This window comes from Phaseolus vulgaris, chromosome 2 (genome assembly GCF_051622355.1).
Source record: "Phaseolus vulgaris cultivar YP4 chromosome 2, ASM5162235v1, whole genome shotgun sequence".
Taxonomy (NCBI): Eukaryota; Viridiplantae; Streptophyta; class Magnoliopsida; order Fabales; family Fabaceae; genus Phaseolus; species Phaseolus vulgaris.
In genome coordinates, this window is record NC_143499.1 from 34,637,547 (window position 1) to 34,661,384 (window position 23,838).

Genomic DNA, 23,838 nt, shown 5'->3' on the forward strand with positions numbered 1-23,838 from the left:
CACTCATGCATAAGTTTTAGACATTTTATGGATCTTTTAAAAGAGATCCCAACATGTTGAAGTGATGTGCTTCTTTTGTTTATGAAATGAAACAAACAAGTTAATTGTGTGTAAATAGAATAAAAAATAAAAATAAATTATATTACATACCAATCTCTTAAAATGCTTTGATGTAAGGATTGATCCTCTTTGTTGAGTTTGAAAAATAAGATCAAGTCATGCTTCTTGAAATAATTTAGAGAAGTTGGTTCGGATGTTGATGTTGAAGGTGTATTTATTGATATAACTTTCATTTCACGTGTTTGTAAGTCTTGCATACAAGATAATATTTAGAAATTGAATTTATTTAGGATTTTAAATATTTTAGAAATTTTATATATTTTAAATTTGTATTTAAATAGGATTTAAATAATTTAGGATTTTGAATATGTTAGAAATTTTATATATTTCAATTTTTTATTTACATAAGACATTAAATAATTTAGGATTTGAATTTATTTAGGATATTGAATATTTAAAGAATTTAATATATTTCAGATTTTTATTTTAATAGGACATTAAATATTTAAGATTTTAAATTTATTTTGAATTTTTGAATATTTTAGGAATTTTATATATTTCATATTTTTATTTAAATAGGACATTAAATATTTAGGATTTGTATCTATTTAGAATTTTAAATATTCTAGAAATTTTATATATATCAGATTTTTAATTAAATAGCACATTAAATAATGTAGCATTTGAATTTAAGATTTTGAATATTTTAGGAATTTAAATAGCACTTTAAATAATTTATCTACTAATCATATATCACATTAAATATTTAGGATATGTATTTATTTAAAATTTTAAATATTTTAAAAAAATTATATATATATTTATATATATATATATCAGATTTTTAATTAAATAAAACAATAAATAATGTAGCATTTGAATTTAAGATTTTGAATATTTTAGAAATTTAAATAGCACTTTAAATATTTTTTCTACTTATCATAAATATGTTTGGACAATTTCACATAATTGGTATTTTTTCTGAAATTAATTCTTACACAATATAAAAATAATACTTTAATTAAAAAGATTATAATCCACAAATAAATCAAATTAATTTTCCAACAATTTTAAAAAAAAAATAAATCGAAGGATAAATCTATAAATTTATAAATAACTGTTATTTTTAAAAAAAAATATATATTCGATTGTATAAGAAATAATTTATAAAATTTTAAATAACTCAAATAAATGTATACAAAAATGTCTTATGTTTTGTTATTCTAATATTTTTAAATACAAGGGTAAATTTGTAAACTTAAATTTTACATATTTTAAAAAATAAATAAAAAATTCACAATCATCATATCACTCACAAAATTCAATAAGTTATCCTAAAAAATCCACTATAACATGCATTAATCCAAACACACTTACTTTTTTCACACTTTTTTTTTAAATCCTGACACATTCACCCCTTCAAATCTCTATACATCCTCTCTTCAATCCGAACGCAACCTTAAGGGTGTGTTTGGAGACTATTTGTGAGAATTTGAGAGAAAAGTATGAAGGAAGTGAATGTGTTTGGATTGCGGTATGTTAGTGAATCTGTGAAAAAAAATTATTGAAGTTTGTTAATGATGTGATGGATAGTAGAAGATTTTATATTTTTTAAATGTTTAAAATATAAGTTTACAATTTTACTTTTTTGGAATACAATATTTATAAATAATGAAATATGAGGAATTTATGTGAATATTTAAGTTAATTATAATTTTACATAATATTAAAATAAAAAAATATATATAATATTAATAAATTTATAAAAAAATCTTCTTAAATTATTTTGTATTGAATTTAAATAATATATTAATTGTAAAATAATATTTAACTAATAATTATTAATTAAATATTTAAATCTATTGATAATGACCTATGAAACTCGGACACTCCTCTTAAATAGCGTATCGGTGTCCGATACTGACACCTGTAGGACACGTATCCGTGAAGTGTCCAATTCAAAAAGTATTTGTTAGATTTCTAACAATTCTAATATGGTTCTAACACAATTTTAAAAAGAAAAAATACATTAATTTTCTCAAAATTTAAACTTTATTGTATAAATTGTTATTATGATTCTAAAATCAAGAAACAAATCCTTGTGAACCAGTCATGAAAAACATCTTTCTGTTCCAAAAAATAATATGAAACATACTTGTGCACATAAATCTTTATTGTCAATTTATATAATTCATAATTATATAATATATAGATCTGTGTTCCCGTGTCCTTCCTACATTTTAGAAATTTTAAGTATCTCTGTATCCATGTCCGTATCGTATCAGTGTCCGTGTCTACATAGATAATAACGGATATAATTTGTTCATTTAACATACCTAACAATGAAAAATCAATTTATGACAAAAAAAAAACAATTAAATCAATTTATGCACTCTAGCTATCAAACACAAATCGATTTCCCACAATATAAACCCAGAAAATCAATTTCTTTATTCTATTTATCATGACAAAATCGATTACCCACAATATAATACGGAAAAAAAAAACTACACATGGAAAGTAAGAACAAAGTAGTATTTAAGCTTATGTTTACGTGGACTTCCCACAAATCCGCGCTTTCAATTCATCACATCTTCTAATCCAAACGGTATATCTACGAAAACACGAACACAACCTAAATTCTTGCTCTGTAGTTTGAAAAAAATAGTAGAAGTTATCACTTTGTAGAAATACAAATAAATAAAATAGCGTATAGCATAATTTTATTATAAAATAAAAATATTAAATTTGTAGATATAAGTTCATTACCTTGTAAAAAAAGACATTTAAAAAAATTGTAGATCTAAGCACGACAATTTTTATATTGAATTCTATTTTTAAAAATAATTTTTATGATATAAATATTTTTTTTAAAACCATCCATTTGAGAGATTTTGCAATGTATGGTAGGATCCTTGTACCTACATTTGCATTTTTTTATAACAAAAGCATATCTAAATTTATATATATTATTTTATTAGACCAACAGTAATTCATTAGCATTGGATTCGGAGACTAAATTAAGAATTTAACTCTAAAAAATTAAATCATCAAAATTAATATATAAGAATAAATTTAATGAGTGTTCTAGAAAGTAAAATTAACCATATATTAAAATAGTTCGCCATCAATATACCTGCAGAATGAATGCATAGATACTATTTCAAGGTCACATACTTTATTTTTAATAATATCTATTTCGTAACATCAATAAGCATTCAAATCCTTCTTAGTATTTTATTTTTTAGTTTTTTATAAGAGCAGCAAAATACAAATAGGGCCAACCAGTTTCTTGCCATCCTATTGGCTACCATAGCTATTGTTATTACTCATGGAATGACCCTCTCTTATCATGCACAATTTAAAGAAGAAAATAAAAACAAAGGTATTAAAAGATCTTTTCTTTTTTCTTCTTATTATTGCTTTTGGAAGTTCTTGTTCTTTTAAAGATTTTATTTTACACATTAATTAATATAGAGGCTTTAATTAATCTCATGGTTTTATCAGTTTTTTCTTTCCAAATTTTAAATTTAATTTCTTGAAATTAATCTTGAATATTTTATGTTTAATATATTTTGCAAATTGTGTTTATATCTTAATTAAATTATTTAAAAAAAAATAGTTTATTCTTATATTTAATTAACTAAATAAAAATAGTTATGTATCTTTTCATTAGTGGACCTGCCCTCAATAATGAACTGTGCAGGAAACCTAAAGAGTTTCAAGATTGACTTTTTCTTTTGGAATAGTTTAATGTTGAATCCAGAAAGATGGGGCAACAAGAATAAACTATTTGAACATAACTTAAGAGAGATAATGAAACAGAAAAATGTTAGTTAAAATGAATAATGTAGTGCAAATATTAAAAAAATATTTGTTGTATATTATGCATTGTTTATCTAAATTATTTGCCTTGAGATGGGAAGTAAAATGGACTACAGCAAGGCAAGGGTGTCATTTTGTGGATTATAATAAACTAGATATGTTCTGGAAGTCTGTGATACAATTTTTAATTTGTTTCCAAAAATCTGAATTTATGGTATCTTTTTAATTTCTAGAAAAAAAACATCAAATTGTTAAGGGTTAAACATGTGATTAACTGATTTTTTGGTTAATCATGGAGTATGCTATTAAGCTAAAAATGGCAATAAAATATAGATCTAAATTCAAAGAAATTGGACCACCTAAAGAAAGTCAAAATGTGTGTTAAATGTCAAATTAGTGAAAATATGTTACTTTTATACGTATAATAAATAATTTATTTTCTTACAATCTTCTCCTATATTATAGTGTCATTCAGTTCAAAATTTGTTTTATTTTTTTCTTAACTATTAAAGATGGTCGTTCCACACACCTCTATCGAACACTATTATCGGAACCATGATAACTATAGAATGTGTGAAGCTGCATACATAGTTTTATCATACTATTAGATGAAGATGGTAATCAAGCCAAAATAAGTGTTAAAAAAAATTAGGAAATTATTAAATAAAAACAATTTTTTAAAAAAATAATATTATTATTATATTAATTAAATTAGATATTATTTTATAAATTAAAAAGTTATTGACATTTAAAAATATTTTATATTATTAAAAAAATTATAAACTAGTTTGGTAGTTAAAAACTAGATAGTTAATTAGATAATAATTTAAAAACTAGTTTATAAATTTTTATTAGTAATAGAAATACTTTATTTACAAATAATTTTTTAGTCTATAAAATAATGTCTAATGTAGTTAATATGACAACTAATTTTTTTTTGTATCTAAAATTAATTTATATTTAATGATTTTTTAGTAGTACTCTCTTTATCGTCTTAAACTTATGTGCAAGCATAAATTTAAAGGGAAAGATTTGTAGCGATGCATCACGCCTTCACATACATTAACATTGCTAGGATGCATTTTGTCATCAATTTAAAATCCTTAAGATTTGATATGGAACACAACATGGCGAACCATGCTCCCTACAACATTGACCTAGTGCATGTGAATCTAGAAAAGTTGAAGAATTTTCATGTTTATACCACTCAAAAGGAAAATTTGAAGATCTTGACTAAAAAGTAAGAGAAGAGGGTCGCACGAGAAAGGTTGGGACTGGTCCTATATTACATCCTATTGTACGTAGTGTTACTCAAGCATCTCACTATTATCAGAGAGGTTATGAAAATATGTCAAATACATAAGAATGAGGGTTTAATTTTATGTATTTAAAATTTTTAAAAACTTTTTACAAAGCTTCACTTGATACACACGAACATGCGAAGTTTAATGCTAGACAAACGCATTATCAAACAAGTTTTCTAAAAGATTGCATATGATGAAGAGTTATCAAACACAATTTCAAGCTAACAAATTTTGTTTTCACAAATCTCTCCTAAATTAGTTACAAAATAATAACATGTAATGCAAGGAAGATAAGGGTTGAAAAGATTTACATGAGGTATTTTTATATTGATTTGTCTGATAATCCAGACTACGTCTAATTCTTGATCAACACATCAAAGATTCCACTAATGTAGACTAACGTTGCAAAGTACAAGGCAAGTATTATTTGAACTCAAACACTTCTGGCTAAACTACATTTATTCTTTGAAAATAACCATTCTTGGCTAAATATGAGTATTGTTTAGAACGTATATTCCTGGCTAAGTACAAGTATTCTTTAAAATGCAACCATTCCAAACTAAGCACGAGTAATGTAGCCACTTCTAACTAAGCATGAGTATTATTTGGAACACAACCACTCATGACTAAGCATGAATATTCTTTGGAATACAACTACTCCTAGTTAAACCACTTTTTTTATACAAATGTTGTGATCTAAATGTGACATGTTTCACTCACTAAAAGAGAATTAGCGTCCTAGAGAGAACACAAGATTGAACACACTCTTCTATGAACACAACAATTATATTTCTCACAAATTGAAAGCTTAAGGATTTCTAAAGAGAACAAGAAGTTGTTCGTAGATATTGTTGTTGTTGCCATTGCCATTAACCTTTCTTCTTCAAAAAGAACCCTTTTTATATAGAGTTGAGAAGAGTCGTTGAAAATCCTTTTTGGAGTCGTTGGAAGACAAACAAAAGTTCTTCTTCAACTATCATCTAACCATGTTTTAAGTGTCATATAAAACTAATTGCACATATCTTCTTTAAGCAACACTAAATACACGCATCACTTATCATTCTTGAGTAATCATACCATTTACTACCTTCTTCCAAAGGCCAAACATCCAAATTTTCAACCTAATCTAAACCTTTAAAAGTTTGGAAGGATCTTTATCAAGTCAAGGAGATGTAGAGAAGTGAAACTCCATTGTTTTAGAATAATCAATGGCGGAAGCATGAGAAACCATGGAGAGAACTAATTCAACATTAGTTCATCATTTCAATGTAAACACAAGAACAAGAAAGGAAATAAAAGTAAAAATGTATTAAAACTAGAGAATGGAGTAAGAACATGTCACCTTCAACGAAGAATCAAAGGATAAATGCATGGAGATTCACCACTTGAGAAAGCTTCTTACAATAAGAACCAAAACAAGAAAGTGAACTCTTAAGACTCTTAAATATGAACTAACAAAGATATTTTCATTCAATATTCAAGGATGGGTTTTATAAATGGAGGAGACTCCCTTTTATATATAGGAAGCTTAGCCTATGAGTGGAAAAGACAACCAAAATTGAGTTAACTTTACTAATTATAGAGTAAACTCTCGTAAACATTATTAGTACATGATAATCCCTTGAAATTAGGGTGTGCACATAGGTAGTTCCTTGAATCTAGGAAAAGGTAATAATGACTCTAGGAGAAGTCACATGTTAGACGCCTATGTACTCTCCAATGGACACAAGAAGTAAATCGAATTTTTCTTGTAGTGAAATCAAGTAAAAATCTACACAAAACAACAACAAAACTAGTGTAATGGTTAGTAGAAAATGTCATAATCAATTTGTAAGTGTGTAGATTTTTCTCTAAAGATGTATGAAAATCTGGACAAGGTTGGGTTGCACTCAATTCATTGAAAGAAAGTTCAGAGTTCTAAAAAATTGCTCTCAAGTTCAAATCAAGAAATATTTTTTCTCAAGTGAAAATAGGAAACAAATCTAAATGCACTTAAAACCCTTAAATTCTAAAAATGTTCAAAAAAAGGTTGAAAGAAAACAAGGAAGACAAACTTAAAAAGTTAATCAAGAAAAGGTACCAAAAGATTACGCCATATTATATGACAATTTACTCAAAAATTGGGAAGAAAAACCTAAAATTTGAAAATGCAAAATCTAAGCAAAAATTGTGCGCATAAGATTTATTCTAAATGTTCTAATGAAAGGTACCTAAAATATACACATTAATGGAGACAAAACTCATACAAAATGATTTAAACAAATTGACAATCCCAAATGGAGTTCAATTAGCAAATTGATTCAAGAAATTTGGACAAACGAATCATACGACTACCCAGTTTTCAAGATATGTTTTTTCTTCTAACTTTTGCAACTTTTTTCTTTTGATTTCTTTGAAATTTTCCTGGCCTTTAAGTCTTGTATATGTCTAGCCAATCTAGATTAGTATGAACTAGGAATGATTTTGTTTTAGTTTTCTATTCTTTAAAACAATTACCAAATGAACAACCAAAAGAGAAAGTACAACACTTGCATCTTAATGTTCATGAGTCCCAAATCTTCCCAAAAACATTTTTAATCTTAGGCAATCTTTCAAAAGGGATTTAGAACTTTTTAAAACTTTAAAAAATTTCAAGAACAAAACAAGGACTCAAAGAACAAATCAAGATACCCAAAATTAACCAAGCATCAACATCATATTAATTTTTCTACAAATTGTTTTTGGACAATTCACAAGATATGGAAACAATGGTTTGACTAATGGCGTAATGTATGAACCAAACAAAGAAACATGTTCTAAAAAATTAGAATATGGTTCGGCCAAAGGAATAAAACAAGAAATAGCCAAGAATCACATCCAAATAAAAATGGGTTTCATACCCATTCTTGAAGAACACTTTGAATGTGATGAACACCTCCTTATAATGGGTTGATCTTCTAGCTATGATGGTCACTTGATGTAAATCTTAGAAGGCGGAAATAATCTTGATAAACTCGAGGAGATGTAGATAAGTAAAACTCCATGGTTTTAGAAGCATCAATGGAGGAAGCATGAGAAACCATGGTGAGAACCAATTCGAAATTCATCATTTTCAATGTAAAAAAAGAACAACAAAGGAATTGAAAGTAAAAATGGATCATAATGGAGTAAGAACATGTCACATTCAATAAAGAATCAAAAGATAAATGTATGGAGATTCGTCACCTGAGAAATATTTTCAACATAAGAACCAAAACAAGAGAAGATAACTCTTGAGACTCTTAAATATGAACTCACAAAGATTTTCATTAAGTATTCAAGGGTGAGTTTTACAAATTGAGGATACTCCACTTTATAGAGAGAAAACTCGACCTAGGAGTGGAAAAGAGAACTTTGCTAACCATTGTGATTTTTCTCCTACCTTGTGTTTTCCTTTTCATGATTCTTCTACTTTCTTAGGCTCCTTTTCTACAAGTTATTGTTCTTCACCATCTTTTTCCTTCTCCACGACCATGAGATTGCCACAGTGAGACCCTATCATGAAATTTTTCCTTCGACCACACTCACCATCGTGAGACTACCACTCACCACCATGACATCACAACTCTACCATTCACCACAATGAGATTGTCACTATGAGACTGCCATCACGAGAATCTCAGTGAGACCCTATCATGAAATTTTGCTTCGACCATACTCACCAACACAAGACCGCCACTCACCACTTTGACACCATAACTCTAGCACTCACCACAACAAGATCGTCACCATGAGACTACCATCGCGAGAATGTCACTACTAGATCATCATTTTACTCATGACCATAACTTTGCCTAACACAATTGTGATATGCTTGATTTCTAAACTATGCAAGGAGAAAAATGACTAACGAAAACGAAATTTTTAAATCCAACTTTCTATGTTGATTATTTTCATAACCAACATAGAAAGTATGACTTACTATGTGAATTTTTTAATTGACCTAGAAACTTTAGATTTTTGTATATCATTTGTATCTATATCAATTCTTTAACTGACACAAAAGAATTCTTTAAAAATATAGTAATTATTGAGTTCTTTTAAGGGGATACAATGGGGAGATTTAACACTAATTAGTCATGATGAGTCAACCCATATAAGAGATTTTAACATCACTTCCAACACAAAACCTTCCGGCAGTGACTTTTTAGGTCTTCTTCCTTATAATGTTATTCAACTTTCTCATTTTTACTTGATGTGGTACTCAAACTCACATTTGGATCCCTAGTAATTCGTTCATAAAATGTGAGTCCCTTCCACATAATTCACCTCTTCAATTCCTAACAAACTCCCCCTTCAAGTGTGAGTTCCTTCCACATTGATACATTCTCCCTTGAGTTGGTAACCCTTACTTATCGTCGTTTATCACAATTAGACACACTTTTCTGAAACCTCTACAAAAATGACTTTTAATAAAGGCACACACAATATTGTACTCGCCAAAATCGTTTACCGAGATAAACTATTGACTCTGATATCACTTTTGAATTATTTTGATAGACGATACACTGGGAAGATTACATACCAATGAACCATGAACCAACCCATATTAGAGACTATGAAACCACCTCCAACCTAAAATCTTAAAACAATAAATTTATAATAAGTATTTTTTTATATGTTCAACTTTTTCAATTCTAGTCAATATCTAACTCACATAATGCATCAAATTAATGTTCACCTACATTTATAATTTTTTTATCATTACTAAAACACTATTTTCTTCTATTGGATTGAGCATTTTTAGTAATAAGTTTTCATAACTCTTCGTCTTGTTGTTAAGCGTTTTTTTTTATTAACAAAATGCAGAAAATGTTCATAAATATAATTCAATTCTTTCTTGTGTATGCGTCAGACATTGGTTCTTCCATTGCTAGTCATATTGGTTACTGGTATTACTATTATTTAAAACTCGTGTTTTTTTTAAAATATGTACAATAATTCTTAAACAAGTGAATCTCCTAAAGAGAATAAATTATTAGTTTATTTAAAAAAATCTCATTTATTAACTTATCTCTTTAATTAATTAGTGTAACCAATCATAATAAAACGAAGTTGACTACAATTTTATCAGGAGCCACACAGATTAATTAGGTGCAGGCTAAGGGTGGCAATTTTAAAACCTTTTATCAGACAGGGCTTCAAATATATTAGTAAACTAAATTGCTGTCTTATCATAAGAAGCAAAGACTAAATTAATTTAGAATAACTTGTGCAATAAGGTGTTACGTAATATCGGCCTATTTAATAAAATATTACAGAAAATCATCAACAAATTCAACGATAAAAGGGATTTTCATTTTTGCTGTGTATTAAATATTAAAGGGTCTTTTGATTGAGACTCAAATAATTTCCATTGGGTGAAAGATCATGGAAGTGTATATAACTTTTTTCAGTATCTTTTTTATATACATGCACACTAGGGCAAACATCACAGTTATAGATGAAAATATAGTGTCAGATTTATAAATAATTTTACAGAAGATATTTTTCCTTTACACAAATCGATAAAAATTTGTAGGAGAAAAGCTTTGTAGAAGCGCAAGAAAAGAAGAAGCAATAGTGGGAACGTCGAGTAGTGTTGACCACCAAGCACCGTTTATGACACTCCTATAAATAAAATGACATGTCGGATCGGACACCGACACTCGTAATTGTAAGATACGTATCTGTGAAGGGTTCAATTCAAAAAGTATTTGTTAGATTTATGATAATTGTACAATTTTTTAAAAAAAATATTAATTTTTTAAAAATTCAAACTTTATTATATAAATTATTATTGTGATTATAAAAATAAGAAACAAATTCTTATGAATCAGTTATGAAAAACATCTTTATGTTCCAAGAAATAATCTAAAACATATTTATACACATAAATCTTTATTATTAATTTATATAATTTATAATTATATAATATATAGATCCGTATCTCCATGTCCTACATTTTAGAGATTTTACGTATCTTTGTGTCTGTGTTCGTGTCGTCAGTATCCGTGTCACTGTCTGTGCTACATAGTACCCAACACCGTTGGCCACCAAACATGGCGCACATGCATCCCCGTGCACTTCATCTTTGTGCTTTCCTTCCGCGACACAGTGCCACCGCCATTTTCGTATTACCTCCCATGACGCAGCGCTAGTGCTTACGGACACTGCCAATGAGCACACTGTTGTTGTCGCTTCTGTGATTCAACGGCGCAAGACACGCGAAAGAATTTAGATGATTTTTTTTTTTTCAAATTGAGTTCAATTTTTAATATGATTAACATATGCATTTTAAATATTTTATTTAATATCAAAAATTTAAATTTAGATTAGAAATTTTGTATAGCAATAAAGGTTAGCATTTTATACATATGTTAGATTTATGTACCGCTACTAATACCTTGTAAAATTTGTGAAAATAAAAGAAATTATATTACAAGAGTCAATTGAAATCCAATAAAGTAGCCATGAATTATAAAATAATTTATAATAGATTGGAAAAGATAATCCACGTTAATAAATAGTTATTATAAACATAAATATAAGTAGGTATATATATATATATATATCCAAAAGAATAATAAAAATATTGATATTTTAGTATATAGACCATAATGCATATAAGTAGTTATGTACATATTATAAATATAAATATAGTTTTCGATAAATAAATACTTTTAAGTTAGAATTTAAAAAATATTTTTTAATATAAATATTTTTCCATTTTGTTTTGTAATAACTATTTAATTATGATATTTTTTATTTATATGTTGTAGATGTTTGTATTTTTTGGTGGTATTTTCTACTTGGTATATTGTAAATGTGTTGGTATATTTCTCAAATTTATATCAGTTTAAAAACCAAAGTAAAAACTTATATTTATTACATCAATAACATCTACATTAAATATAAGATTAATAGAAAAATTAATAAATAAAGAATATTAAATATCCTTTTAGTAACATTTAGAAATCATATATATATTATTAAAAGTTGTTATATTTCATGGAAGCAATTATTTGCCAAATGTATATAATTGTACAATGAAAGGAAGTTTGGATAACTTATATTTTCTAATATTTTTGTTCCTTTTTATTTAGAGTGAAAGAAATTATCTTGATGCATGATTTTTTTTATTCAATATATGCTTATAGAAAGTTAGTCATGCAGGGAAAATAATTAAATGATAATCTACACCTCGTTTCTGGCTATAATTGTGTTTCATATCAAACCTTGTTTCGTTTAGAGAAACATGATAAGAGGCTTTGAAACTTTCCCTTGGAAGTCAAAAACAAGACATTCTAACTCTTGATTCTCGTTCAAATAAGTATAGAAAGACTATAGTTATTGTTTGCAGTTATCAATAATGACTCAAAAAAGGTCAAATTCTTATTTTAAAACCTTATAATTAAGTAGCTTTGTGTCCTCATCTAACTAGCTAATTATACATAACAAGAAAAGGACTCCAACAAGTGGGGTTTGTGATAGGTTATTTAAAACCGAACTAATTCAAAATTAATAATCCAAAAATTAATCAAAAACTTAAAAAAAAAACTGGTTAAAATTTATTTCTTTTAGGGTTCTTGGATCTGTTCTTTCTTCAATTAAATAGTTTGGTTCTACTTTTAAATTACAAGTTAAGAACTAAATTGAAAGGTACTAAATTATCTATTATACTTAAATATAATATTATATGTTAGGAGTAAATTACTAACAATCATGTAAGGGGACTAAATTCTGCCTAGTTGCGCTCCAATTGGGGTTGCAATTTTGCAAAGAGAAGCTACATTAAATTTAGGTTTATGACTTTTAGCTTCGACCTTATCTTCTTTTTTGTATTAGGTGAAGATAGGTTGTTCAATAGATAAGCCTATATGCTTATTGTTGATGGTTTTATGCTTGTTTTGAGTTTATGTTTTTGTTGTTGAGGAATTTAACCCTTTGTAGAGAGCTTAAATCTTTTGAGGGTTTCTACATTTTTTTTTTTTAGTTTGTTAACTCAAGTATCAGCTATATAATTAAGGATTTTGATAAATAATCAAGGATTTGAAAGAATATTCATTTTTTACCATTTCTATACGATGATTAAAAAGATATAGAAGCACAAAGGATAAGTATAAGATGTGAAAATTTTCAGTGAAATAAAATAATTTTAGAAAAAAAAATAATTAGTTACTATTAAACTAAATTAGATATTATTTTAAAGACTAAAAAAATTATTAGTATTTAAAATACTTTATGTTATTAATAAACAGTTTTTAAATTGATATATAATTAGCTATTAAGGTTTTATCAAACTATTTTAAATTCTAAAGTTAGCTTAATTGACACTATTAAGAGTCGGTCTTCAATAATCGATATTAATACATTATCCTTTTTTTTATTAACAAGTAAAAAATTAATATAATGGAAATATTTTAGGAATACTCTAACCCTTATACATAACATTATTACATATCCTAAAAGCTCCTACACCTAACCAGTCTCATTGCTTATACATAACTTAAACCAAGCATACACATAACATATCCACCTACATTTGAGTTTGATCAATATGAGCATAAAAACAACTCTTGTATTACAAACATATCAGTACTAGTACCTAAATAACTCCTTTGCAAAAGTCTCTTATTTTACAAACATTCTTGTGTTTTGTACCATCTTGTTGTGTATTAGATTAACTTGGTGCCTGGGAGTGTTTTGTACCATCTTGTTGTGTATTAGATTAACTTGGTGCCTGGGAGTGTTTTGTACCATCTTGTTGTGTATTAGATTAACTTGGTGCCTTCCTCGTATATCATTACAAAAAAATCATGAAATAGAAACCAATATTTAGAGACCAAAATAATTAGTTGTAATAGTAACTAAATTAGAGCCATTTTAGAAACTAAAAAAAATGGTTTCTAAATTAGTTTCTATTATTGTTAAATAGTTTATAAATTGGTATCTAATTAGCAACCAATGTTTTTGCTACCAAATAATTGATAGTTAAAACATTGATTGCTAATTAGATACCAATTTATAAACTATTTAACAATAATAGAAACTAATTTAGAAATCAATTTTTTTTTTAGTTTATAAAATGGTCTCTAATTCATATATTATTACAATTAATTATTTTGATTTCTAAAAATTAATTTCTACTTCATGATTTTATTGTAGCTTATACTTTACCTTTTATAATTTAGGCTTCACCAAACCACATTCATGAGATTTATACTTGTTCTTAGCTTATTTATCTCTACAGGCGTCTTATGTATATCCAACTTTGTCATCCGATTGAACTTCCACTACTTCTTTTAAGATTAGACACCATCTATTATCTTCTATGATTACAAAATTTGTTACATAAGACATATATTGACTAATTGATGTTAGTTTTTACTTGCTAGTGTCAACTTTTAGCCAATAATATAAATGTTTATTTTTTTATATTTTTAAACACGTTTAAATTATTATCAATTCCAATGTTAGATTGGTATTAAAAAATCAAAAAAAATACATTAAGTATTTTTTCTTGCCTTATATTTCATTAAATTTTAACTAACAAGCATTATTGGTTTATCTTAGAAAAATAATTATTCTTTCTCACTAATTATGAGAGATCTTTCTGAGAAACAAGAAAAGATGACTCAACAATCCCTACCAAAGATGTAGAATTCAGCAAACTATTATAAAAGTACCACCAAAGTTACTTTCGGTACATGTTTCCCCCTAATTTGCACTACATAGTTTTAATTAGTTTTTGTTCATTATATTCAATTTCAAAATGTAAGAATAAATATGTAACATTTTCATCAAATGAATATGTTATAACCTCTAACATCAAGCTTTTATTAATCTCTTATACATATTGAAGGTATTAAATAAAAAAATTAATTACATTTAACAATTAAAACAAAAAAAAAACATATTTTTTCATTTATTAACCAAGGTCGTAGAAATATTTAAAACTTCTTGAAAAATACGCGTAATGCATCGGTACATACGTTTATGTTCTTCATTTATATATAGTTATATGACACGATTAACTCCTCTCGTATTTTATACTCTCACTAATTATCTATTATATGTTATCGAGCTCTTCTACATGTACCCAACCTAGCAACAAAAAATCCATAATTTACATTATGGCTTCCATGCAATTTGAATGGAAAAATAACTATTTTCTTCTGACGATATTTTTTTTCTTTTATTTTTCATATTACTACGGAAATTTACCTAATATGTATATCATTTTAAAGGCATGTGGTATAGAGATTATTAAATGGGGTTTATTGAACTCATTTTAACTCAAAGCAGATTGAATTGAAACACATTTAAATAAATTAGGATTAACATTTTCACACGATCATAATGATCATAATAAAATAGTTATTAATCATTCACATAATTAGATTTAGCAATTCAGAAGCATATAAGTGGCTAGAGGCAATTAAAACCAGGTAAGAATAGGTGTTAGTAAACTGTTTCATATCATTGCCAGAGTAAAAAATTTAAAATATTAATCAATAAAAAATAATATTAATATACTTTTAAAGTAATTATTTTAAAATTTTGATATTAAATAAAAATGTAAAAAATATTTGGTTTTTTTTATATTTTAACTCTGATTTCATACGCAGATCATGTACATAAAATCTCATCGAACATTATCTGTTTAATTATCTTAATCACAAAAGTTGCCAAACAGCACGCACGCTAAACAAATATTATGGAACAGATTTTAGTCAAATGCATCGTCTGAAATATGAAGCCAAACCACATAAACAGTGATTGAACTCAATGGTTTATTTCTATCATGTTTTTTCTTGTTCTCAGTATTTTGATTTTCTTGTTCTCAAGGTTTTTGTTTTCTTGTTTCATAATGAACTTGTTCACCAAGCTCGGTGAAGCTGTTTGGACGTGTTCCATTTGTATAGAACATGGCCGAGGACATCATAGAATACTATGTCAATTTCAGTTTCAGTGACCTGAACAGACATGAATCCTTGACCATCGTAGTAGAACTTCATTTCTTCTGGGTTCCTCCAGTTCACAACTCCCTTCCACGCCTTAGACCCTCCACCGCTGGTAAAAAATTGTATTGCACTGAAATCATGTATATATGTTTAGTATATGTAGTTAAAATAAACTTCACTACACAGTATGTGACTAGAAATTAACAAACCTGTCAATACTGCTTATGTGTTATAGGCAGTGATCGTGTCCATTTATGAAAAGATCAATGTTGTTTGCCTGAGAAACAATAGACACATAACAGTTCGTTGAAGCTAGTAATTTAACCTACGATATTTACTCATGATGTGAAATATGCAATAGTTAGAACTTAAACAGTTGCAAGGATTCTCAGAGCATGTGAATATATCAATGATTCCGTCTCATGTATGGTGAGTGCTTAACGAGAGTATAAAGTGGAGGGTTTTTAAATAATAGCTCTAGGAAAGTGATGCAGTACAAGAACTATGAGGAGGTCAAAAATGATGCGCAACTTTCCTTCTATAGGATAGAAAAGAGTGCATCTGCTGAGATTTGTATTAGATTAACTTACATTATGTTTGGATATAGATTGTTGGATCTTATTGAGAAAATATTATGATTGAAGGTAGAATTTGTTATATAGATTAGATGAATTATTCTGTTTACTTACATACGAATTAAAACATTTCTTAAATACTACAATTTTTTTGATGTTGATAAAAGAAATTATTTTTGTTAATAAAAATAAAAAAAAAACCTTTCCAACAACGTCTTTGGAAAACCTTCAAATTGGAGGAGAATCTTGCTAACGTTCTTCCAGAATGATCACGAGTCTACACAAGTGGTTTCTGAGAGCCATGTTCAAAACTTAAGTTTTCCTAATCTTGGTTTCATTGTTGGGAATATTATCTTTGACTAGGGGAAAAGTGACAAAGATAAAACTCTAATTATCTTCAAAAGTGACAGATTTTGAGGCTGTTTCTAGTGTTGGGGTGATAGGGTGGAAAAGGAAGGTCTTGAAGATCATGAGGATAAACCACAACATAAAAATGAACAAGATACGTTGACTAATTCGTTAAAAGGTCACTTCTCTTAGAAGAAGTTTACGTGAACCTCCCAAAATGATTAATAATGTGGCTTTTAGCATTAAAGGTGGTACTCGTAACAATGCCTGATGAAGATTTCAGTTCTTTTCTAGAATGCTCGGATCATTGTTAGTGTTGAGATCTGACAACTGATAAAGTGAATTTACAATGATTTGGACGACGGTAGGATTAATCATTCTGAAATATTTTTTTGGCTTAATTTAAGATTTGATCTTGGATTACTTTTTATTTTGCTTCTACTTGTTTTTTTGTCTGATTGGTGTCTTGATCCGTTGACGTGTTTGATGTTGATTTAAAGTCTATGTTAGATTTTGGATGTGTTTGAAAGTTTGGTGGTTGTGTTATGTTTAGACGCTTTCATTAATTTTGTGTTGACGGATTCTGACAAGGTTATTGAGTCTTTCTTTTAATTAGTGAATGCAGTTGATATTTATACGGATTTGAGTGATTTATTTTGTTTATTTATTTATTTTACTCATAAAAAAATACATATAGAAAATCTCACATGTACTTTTGTTTGAAAAGTTCATGGACTAGGTGGATATAACCATATATAATCTCTGAACCGTTACTACTAAAGGTAATGAGTTCACCTGAACTAACGGACTTAAATATAATAATAGGATACATTTGATATCTTTTGTAGAAGGGAAAAAAAGTTACGTAGAAAATTTAAATTTTTATAGTATTAGATAATTGAAAAAAACTTTAAAATGATTATTATAAAAGGAAACCAACTTATATATTTTATTTAAAATATAAAAATTGAAAATTACCTGGAGAATTGGGAGAAGCTGCTTTACAAGTTCATCTGTGTCACCATGTAGACCGGCACTTCTAATTGTATGGTGACCCACCACAATTTTCCACTTTGCATTTGATTCTTGTAAAGCCAAATCCACCTCCTATTTAAATTCAGCATACACACCAATGATTCCTAGGAGCTTTTGTTTGTATGAATTTACATATTTTTTATTTTTTTTTATTTTCGCATTATCAATTAATTAATAATATAAAGAAAAGATATTTGGGTGTTCTATTTCTTTTTCCAAGATTCGTTTTGATTGAGAAATGATGAGTGGGTAAAACCTTGAGGAGGTTGGAAATATATGTTTTGCGAGGTCCTATGCCTCTCCAATCATAAACATGGTCCCCAGGTTCCGTGAAGTATTTGTCCACAAATGGAGTGGTGTCTACGAAGAATAACTCTGCAACTTCTGAAACCAATAATTAATGCAACACAAAGCATGTCAATGTTCGTTTTATAGTTTAATTTAATATTTTAAGCTCACTTATTTCATTCTTCTATCTGTTTCAACTTTACTACTATTTTACTTTTTGCTCTTAAACAAATTTAGTGTATTTTAATTATTTTTTATTTAATAATTTTCTTGTAATAATGGTTTCAAATAAAATTAGACAAGTGATGGTAAGGATTAAAACATGAAGTGAAAACTTACAATTTTACGTGCAAGACAGAATAAAATTTAAAATGAATAATTAAAGGAATTGAAATAAAGTAAAATAAAAGAAAAGAAGTTTGATTTGACCTGCATTGACAATAAAAGATCTGAGGCAAAGCCATCTCTTGTGATGATTTGTGAGGACAGGACTAAGCTGTGCCTCAACATCGCCCCTATAGTCGTGGTTCCCCAAAACTACAACAATCTAAATATTAAACTAAAAAACTACACTGTTCATTCAAATTTAGGTTTAAGAAATTCAAGTCTTACCACTGTACCATTGCTTCTGCAAGCTAGAAGAAGTGTAGATTTTGGTGAATGACTCGTCAAAGGCTGGATCATCTATGCCTCTCAACCCACTGTCAAAAAAATTGTCTCCAGTGGAAATCACAAAATCGATCTTCAATTGCTCTCCAACAACTCCCATCTAGAAAAAAAAAACACTGAAATTCATCTTAGTTTCCAGAGTAATTGTTGAACTGAGCAAGAAGAAACATCAGAAAATGACCATTATTTGCTCTTTTTCAGATACATAATTGGAAACTCTTCCTGTAACTCCATGTGTTTCTTCCTATACATCTCCCTACTTAACAAAATATCCAAATTATCTGTTTTTACATTTTCAATTGAACGTTTTCTTTTTTACGGGAACGTGAAATTCAGAAATCTGAATTATAAAATCTGAAAATTAATTTTTTTATTTTAAATTCTATAATATAAAATACAAATTTCAAAATCTTCAATAAAAAATATTTGTATTTTAGATTTTATAATAATATAAAATATAATGTATTTTGGATTGTATAATTTAAAATACAAATTTTATATTTTAGATTATAAAATTTATACAATATTTACATTCTGAATTTATGGTAGAATTCAAAATGGATAGTTTTGATATTTTCAAAAATGTGGGGTGTACGAAAAAATTATTGGGGTGCCGAAAGAAATCGCATAGAGAATTGATTTGAATTGTTGGTCCAAACAATTCTTAAAATTGATCGCTCAGAAAATCGGTCAAATTAGTAAAAAAGCGTATTAAAGTTTAAGAAAAATTAGTTACAAAAATTATTTATAGATGAGTTTAATTGGTATGATGTACAAATTTATGCCATCAATCATTCAGAAATTATTTTAATGTAACTTTTAAGAAAATTAGCATAAGAATTAAAAAAAAAAACTTAATTAAATATGTGTGTATATCGATTTTTTGTGATTGGATGATAATAGTGTACTGTTCTTTATTCTATTATTTTTAAATATTTATTCAAAATATTTTAAATGAATTTTTATCATTTAACTATTTATTTCGACGCATTTATAAGACAATTAATATAATTTGTTAAAATAATTTAAATATGATTGTATTTACCCCCATGCTACCAGGCTTAGGAATGAAAATAAGTTGCTCATAAGTCTATACCTTAACTTATATCAAACTTAATCATATCAAATTGTGCCTCGAGTCGTTCAAAATGACTTTCAAATTTATAATAAGTTCTTTTCTTAAGAAAATTTAAATAATATAATTATAATGATATTATTGCGTAAATTTATATATTACTATTGTATTTGAATTAATATTTTGAAATTATGTATTTATTATTATATTTATCTGTTTAAATTCACTAATGTATTTTTTGACTTTTTAAAAACTTATACAAATATTAAAAAAAATTAAATACAATTATTTTTTAAAGTAATTGGTGACAACAAAATATTTGTCATAAATAGTGAAAAAAATTGTGATGAGAAAGTTAAAATTTATAACAAATGTGAATAAATATATATTTCTGATAGATTTTACAACAAAAACATGTCATCTCTAAACATTTCATTTCAAAACTGAATTCGTGATAAATATTTGTGATAACAATAGTTCATCATTATATCATAACAATCATCACACAATTTATAATATAATATTAGTGACAAACTTTATGATAACAATAATGAGGATATATCCACAGTAGGAAACGTAACCATTTAGCCTATTACCATCTAATTAACTAATAAACTCACTTTAAACAGATTAATAAAATAATATTGATTAGATAAGACAGACCTAGATGTTTCCATCCAAATAAGAAGTAATAAAATAATATTCATGTGATAATTCAGACCTAGATGTTTCTGTCCAAATAACAACTAAACTAGGCCTTCATCATGCTGCATCATTCTTATATATGTTATCAATTTTCTTTTCGGACCCTCAGGATTATTACTTAATAGATAAACAAATTGAGAATCCTATACCAAATTATAATTAAAGAAAAAAATACCTTTTATTAAAATATATTAATTTTAAAATTATATTATACCGTATCATAATTATAAATTGATATTTTTTATTTCATATATCAAACGATTTCAGAAAGAGTTACTCTGTACTAGCCACTTTGTATTTCAAGAAAATTAAATTCATTGGCTGTTTTTCTCCTCTCTATTAAGGGAAAAAAATATCATTATGGTTTAAAATTATGTATCCTCAATCAAATTTTTATATTATGTATTAATTTTTTTTTTTAAATTAAAATATGATTAAATTATTAAAAAGAATCAAAAGAAATATAATTTACATTATTACATGCTGTATATATAGCAATTTCCCATACCTAGATAGAGGTTTTAAATTCACTTTAACTAGTTACCAAGATTAAGCATGCAAAATTATTGGACTTGTCTCGGTGTAAACTCCATTTGAAAAGATGGAGTAGTAATAAATGTTGTGATCACTGATAACATGAAGAAAGTTGTGAAGAAAAATAAAACGAGTTTAAGTTAAAGTTTAAGTTATAATTAAGGAGAAAATTGTTAAAACAATCCCTAACAATGAAAATACTTTGCAGAGGAAAATGAGTATGATTGTTTGTGATGATGAGCATTGTTTGGCGTGAAAACGTGATTACCTGAAACGCAACTTCAGATTGGTTGTAAGCTCCTTTTCTTCCCCAATCTCCAATGACCAAGAAGCTAAGTGACCCATCTGCTTTAGCTGCTTCTTCAAACCGCTGAAGCAGTGCCGAGGAAACAACCAAACACAGTGCTACGCTACCAATGAAAACAAGAAAACTCATGGTTTAGGTCAGAGAATATCACAACATTTTGAATTACGGCTTTCAGAACCTTCATTTTATATATGATATCTTCCCAATCTTTTTATAATAGCACAACAATATAATATTTTTAAATTAATTATTATTTATTATAATTAGTTGTCAAATAATTTTTTATAAAATAAAAGTAAAGATTACTAATATAAATTTATTTACTAGATGACAAAAAGCTACCTAGATAGTATTTTTCAAATAACAATAATTAATAAATAAATTTTTGTTAATGCAAAATAAGACAGTGTAGCATGTGCATGGGTCATGTATAGGTCCATCATAATTTTTGAAAGACCATTATTTTATATCGTTAACAGAAAATAATTCAGCAAAGCACGCTAGCACAATTATTGGTAGAAATAAACATAATGCATTAGATGAAATCAATTCACTTCTTACAGATAGTAACATCATATTAACACCAACAAAACACAGATATAAAACAGATATTGATACAACCATGAAATACGTATAATTTCTAAAATTAGATACGAAAACACATATTTATATATTATATAATTATATAAATTGGCAATAAAGATTTATATAAATAAGTATATTTTAGTTTATTTTAGCAGAAATATGTTTTCATGGCTGGTTCAAAAGGATTTGTTCTTTATTTTTATAATCATACTAAACATTTATACAATAAGTTTGAGTTTTTTAAAAAATTAATGTATTTTTTTCTTTTTTAAATTGTATTAGAATTATGCTACAATTGTCAGAAATCCAACAAATTTTTTTTGAATTGGACAACTTCACCGATACATGTCCTACGAGTGTCATACGAGGGATACATGTGTCCAACACGGACACGCTATTTAAGAGGAGTGTCTGATCCTCCTACACTTCATCCATACCGTTTTTTCATTTTTTTTTATTTCTAACAATACCTATCTACAACAGTATAGATTAAAATTAATAAAACGAATCTATATTAACTTCCTTCTAATAAAAAAATATGTAAATAAAAAAATTAAAGACTTAAAATATCTCAAATAAAATTCTATAAAAATTAAATTAGTAAAATGTCATATTTAAATTAATTATTTTTTTATTTTAAAAATTTGTTTGATGTTATTTATTTTTAAATACTAAGGAAAGTATTAAGTTATTTTAACTCATTTATGTCATAAAAATATAACTTAATAATGATCCCATAATTTTTTTTAATTAAAATACTAAATCAAATAAATATGTTTATTTTTATTATTAGTTGAAGCGAAAATAATATTTTATATTCTTCCGGAAATCACAAAACCAGAAAAAAATCAGCAAAAGTCACAAAACTAGAAAAAAATCAGCAAGTTGTAAGAATGGAGTATAAAACTTAAAGAAATATTTTTGCACTAAGGAACGTTGAATACAACAAATTTTGTCTTCTCATTAACTCTCTCTACTCACGTTCAATTGATGAAATTGTTCTCTCTAATACTGCGGCTGAAGAAAAATCTGAAGAAAAATGAAAATGTTGTGGTTAGAAGGAAGGTATAAAAATGTAAGTTTATGCTTCACTTAAAATTATTTAAAAAATTTAAAAATGTTAACAATTAATAATATGAAAGTGTTGTTTGTTAAATACGTAAATTTTTTAGTTTGATTGGTTTGTATTTTTTTTCGGATTAAAAGGCGTTTTAACACTGAATTAATTACTTGGAATGTTCCATTAACGTAAATGATTGCATTATTAATGGATAAAGTATTATTTATGCATGGTATGGTCAATCCATTATATTTTCTTCACCAAAAAAAGTAGCATTGGTTTTTATCTTGACGAACGATTCCATCTTTGCCTAATGATAGCAAGAGAGATACCCTCCTCGTCGGTATTCACACATTGAGTTGGGTACCATTTTCATGGGTTGAGTTTTTCTATTTGTCATGATAAATTTAACGAATTAAATTGAGTAGAGTTAAATCTAGATATTGAAATAAAAAATTGAAGAAAAAGTTGTTATTTTAAGTATCAATTTAACTAAAAAATAAA

At 26.7% G+C, this 23,838-nt stretch overlaps 1 protein-coding gene across 1 annotated transcript; it reads right to left on the minus strand.

Moving 5' to 3' along the window:
- Window positions 1-15,962: 15,962 nt before the first annotated feature.
- Window positions 15,963-21,876, minus strand: LOC137811613 (purple acid phosphatase 3). The gene is given in 7 exon segments (XM_068613412.2): window positions 15,963-16,283; window positions 16,363-16,430; window positions 18,055-18,183; window positions 18,368-18,495; window positions 18,829-18,936; window positions 19,012-19,168; window positions 21,651-21,876. Coding segments are annotated over 7 exon segments (972 nt in total). The 5' UTR covers window positions 21,819-21,876; the 3' UTR covers window positions 15,963-16,069.
- Window positions 21,877-23,838: the final 1,962 nt, after the last annotated feature.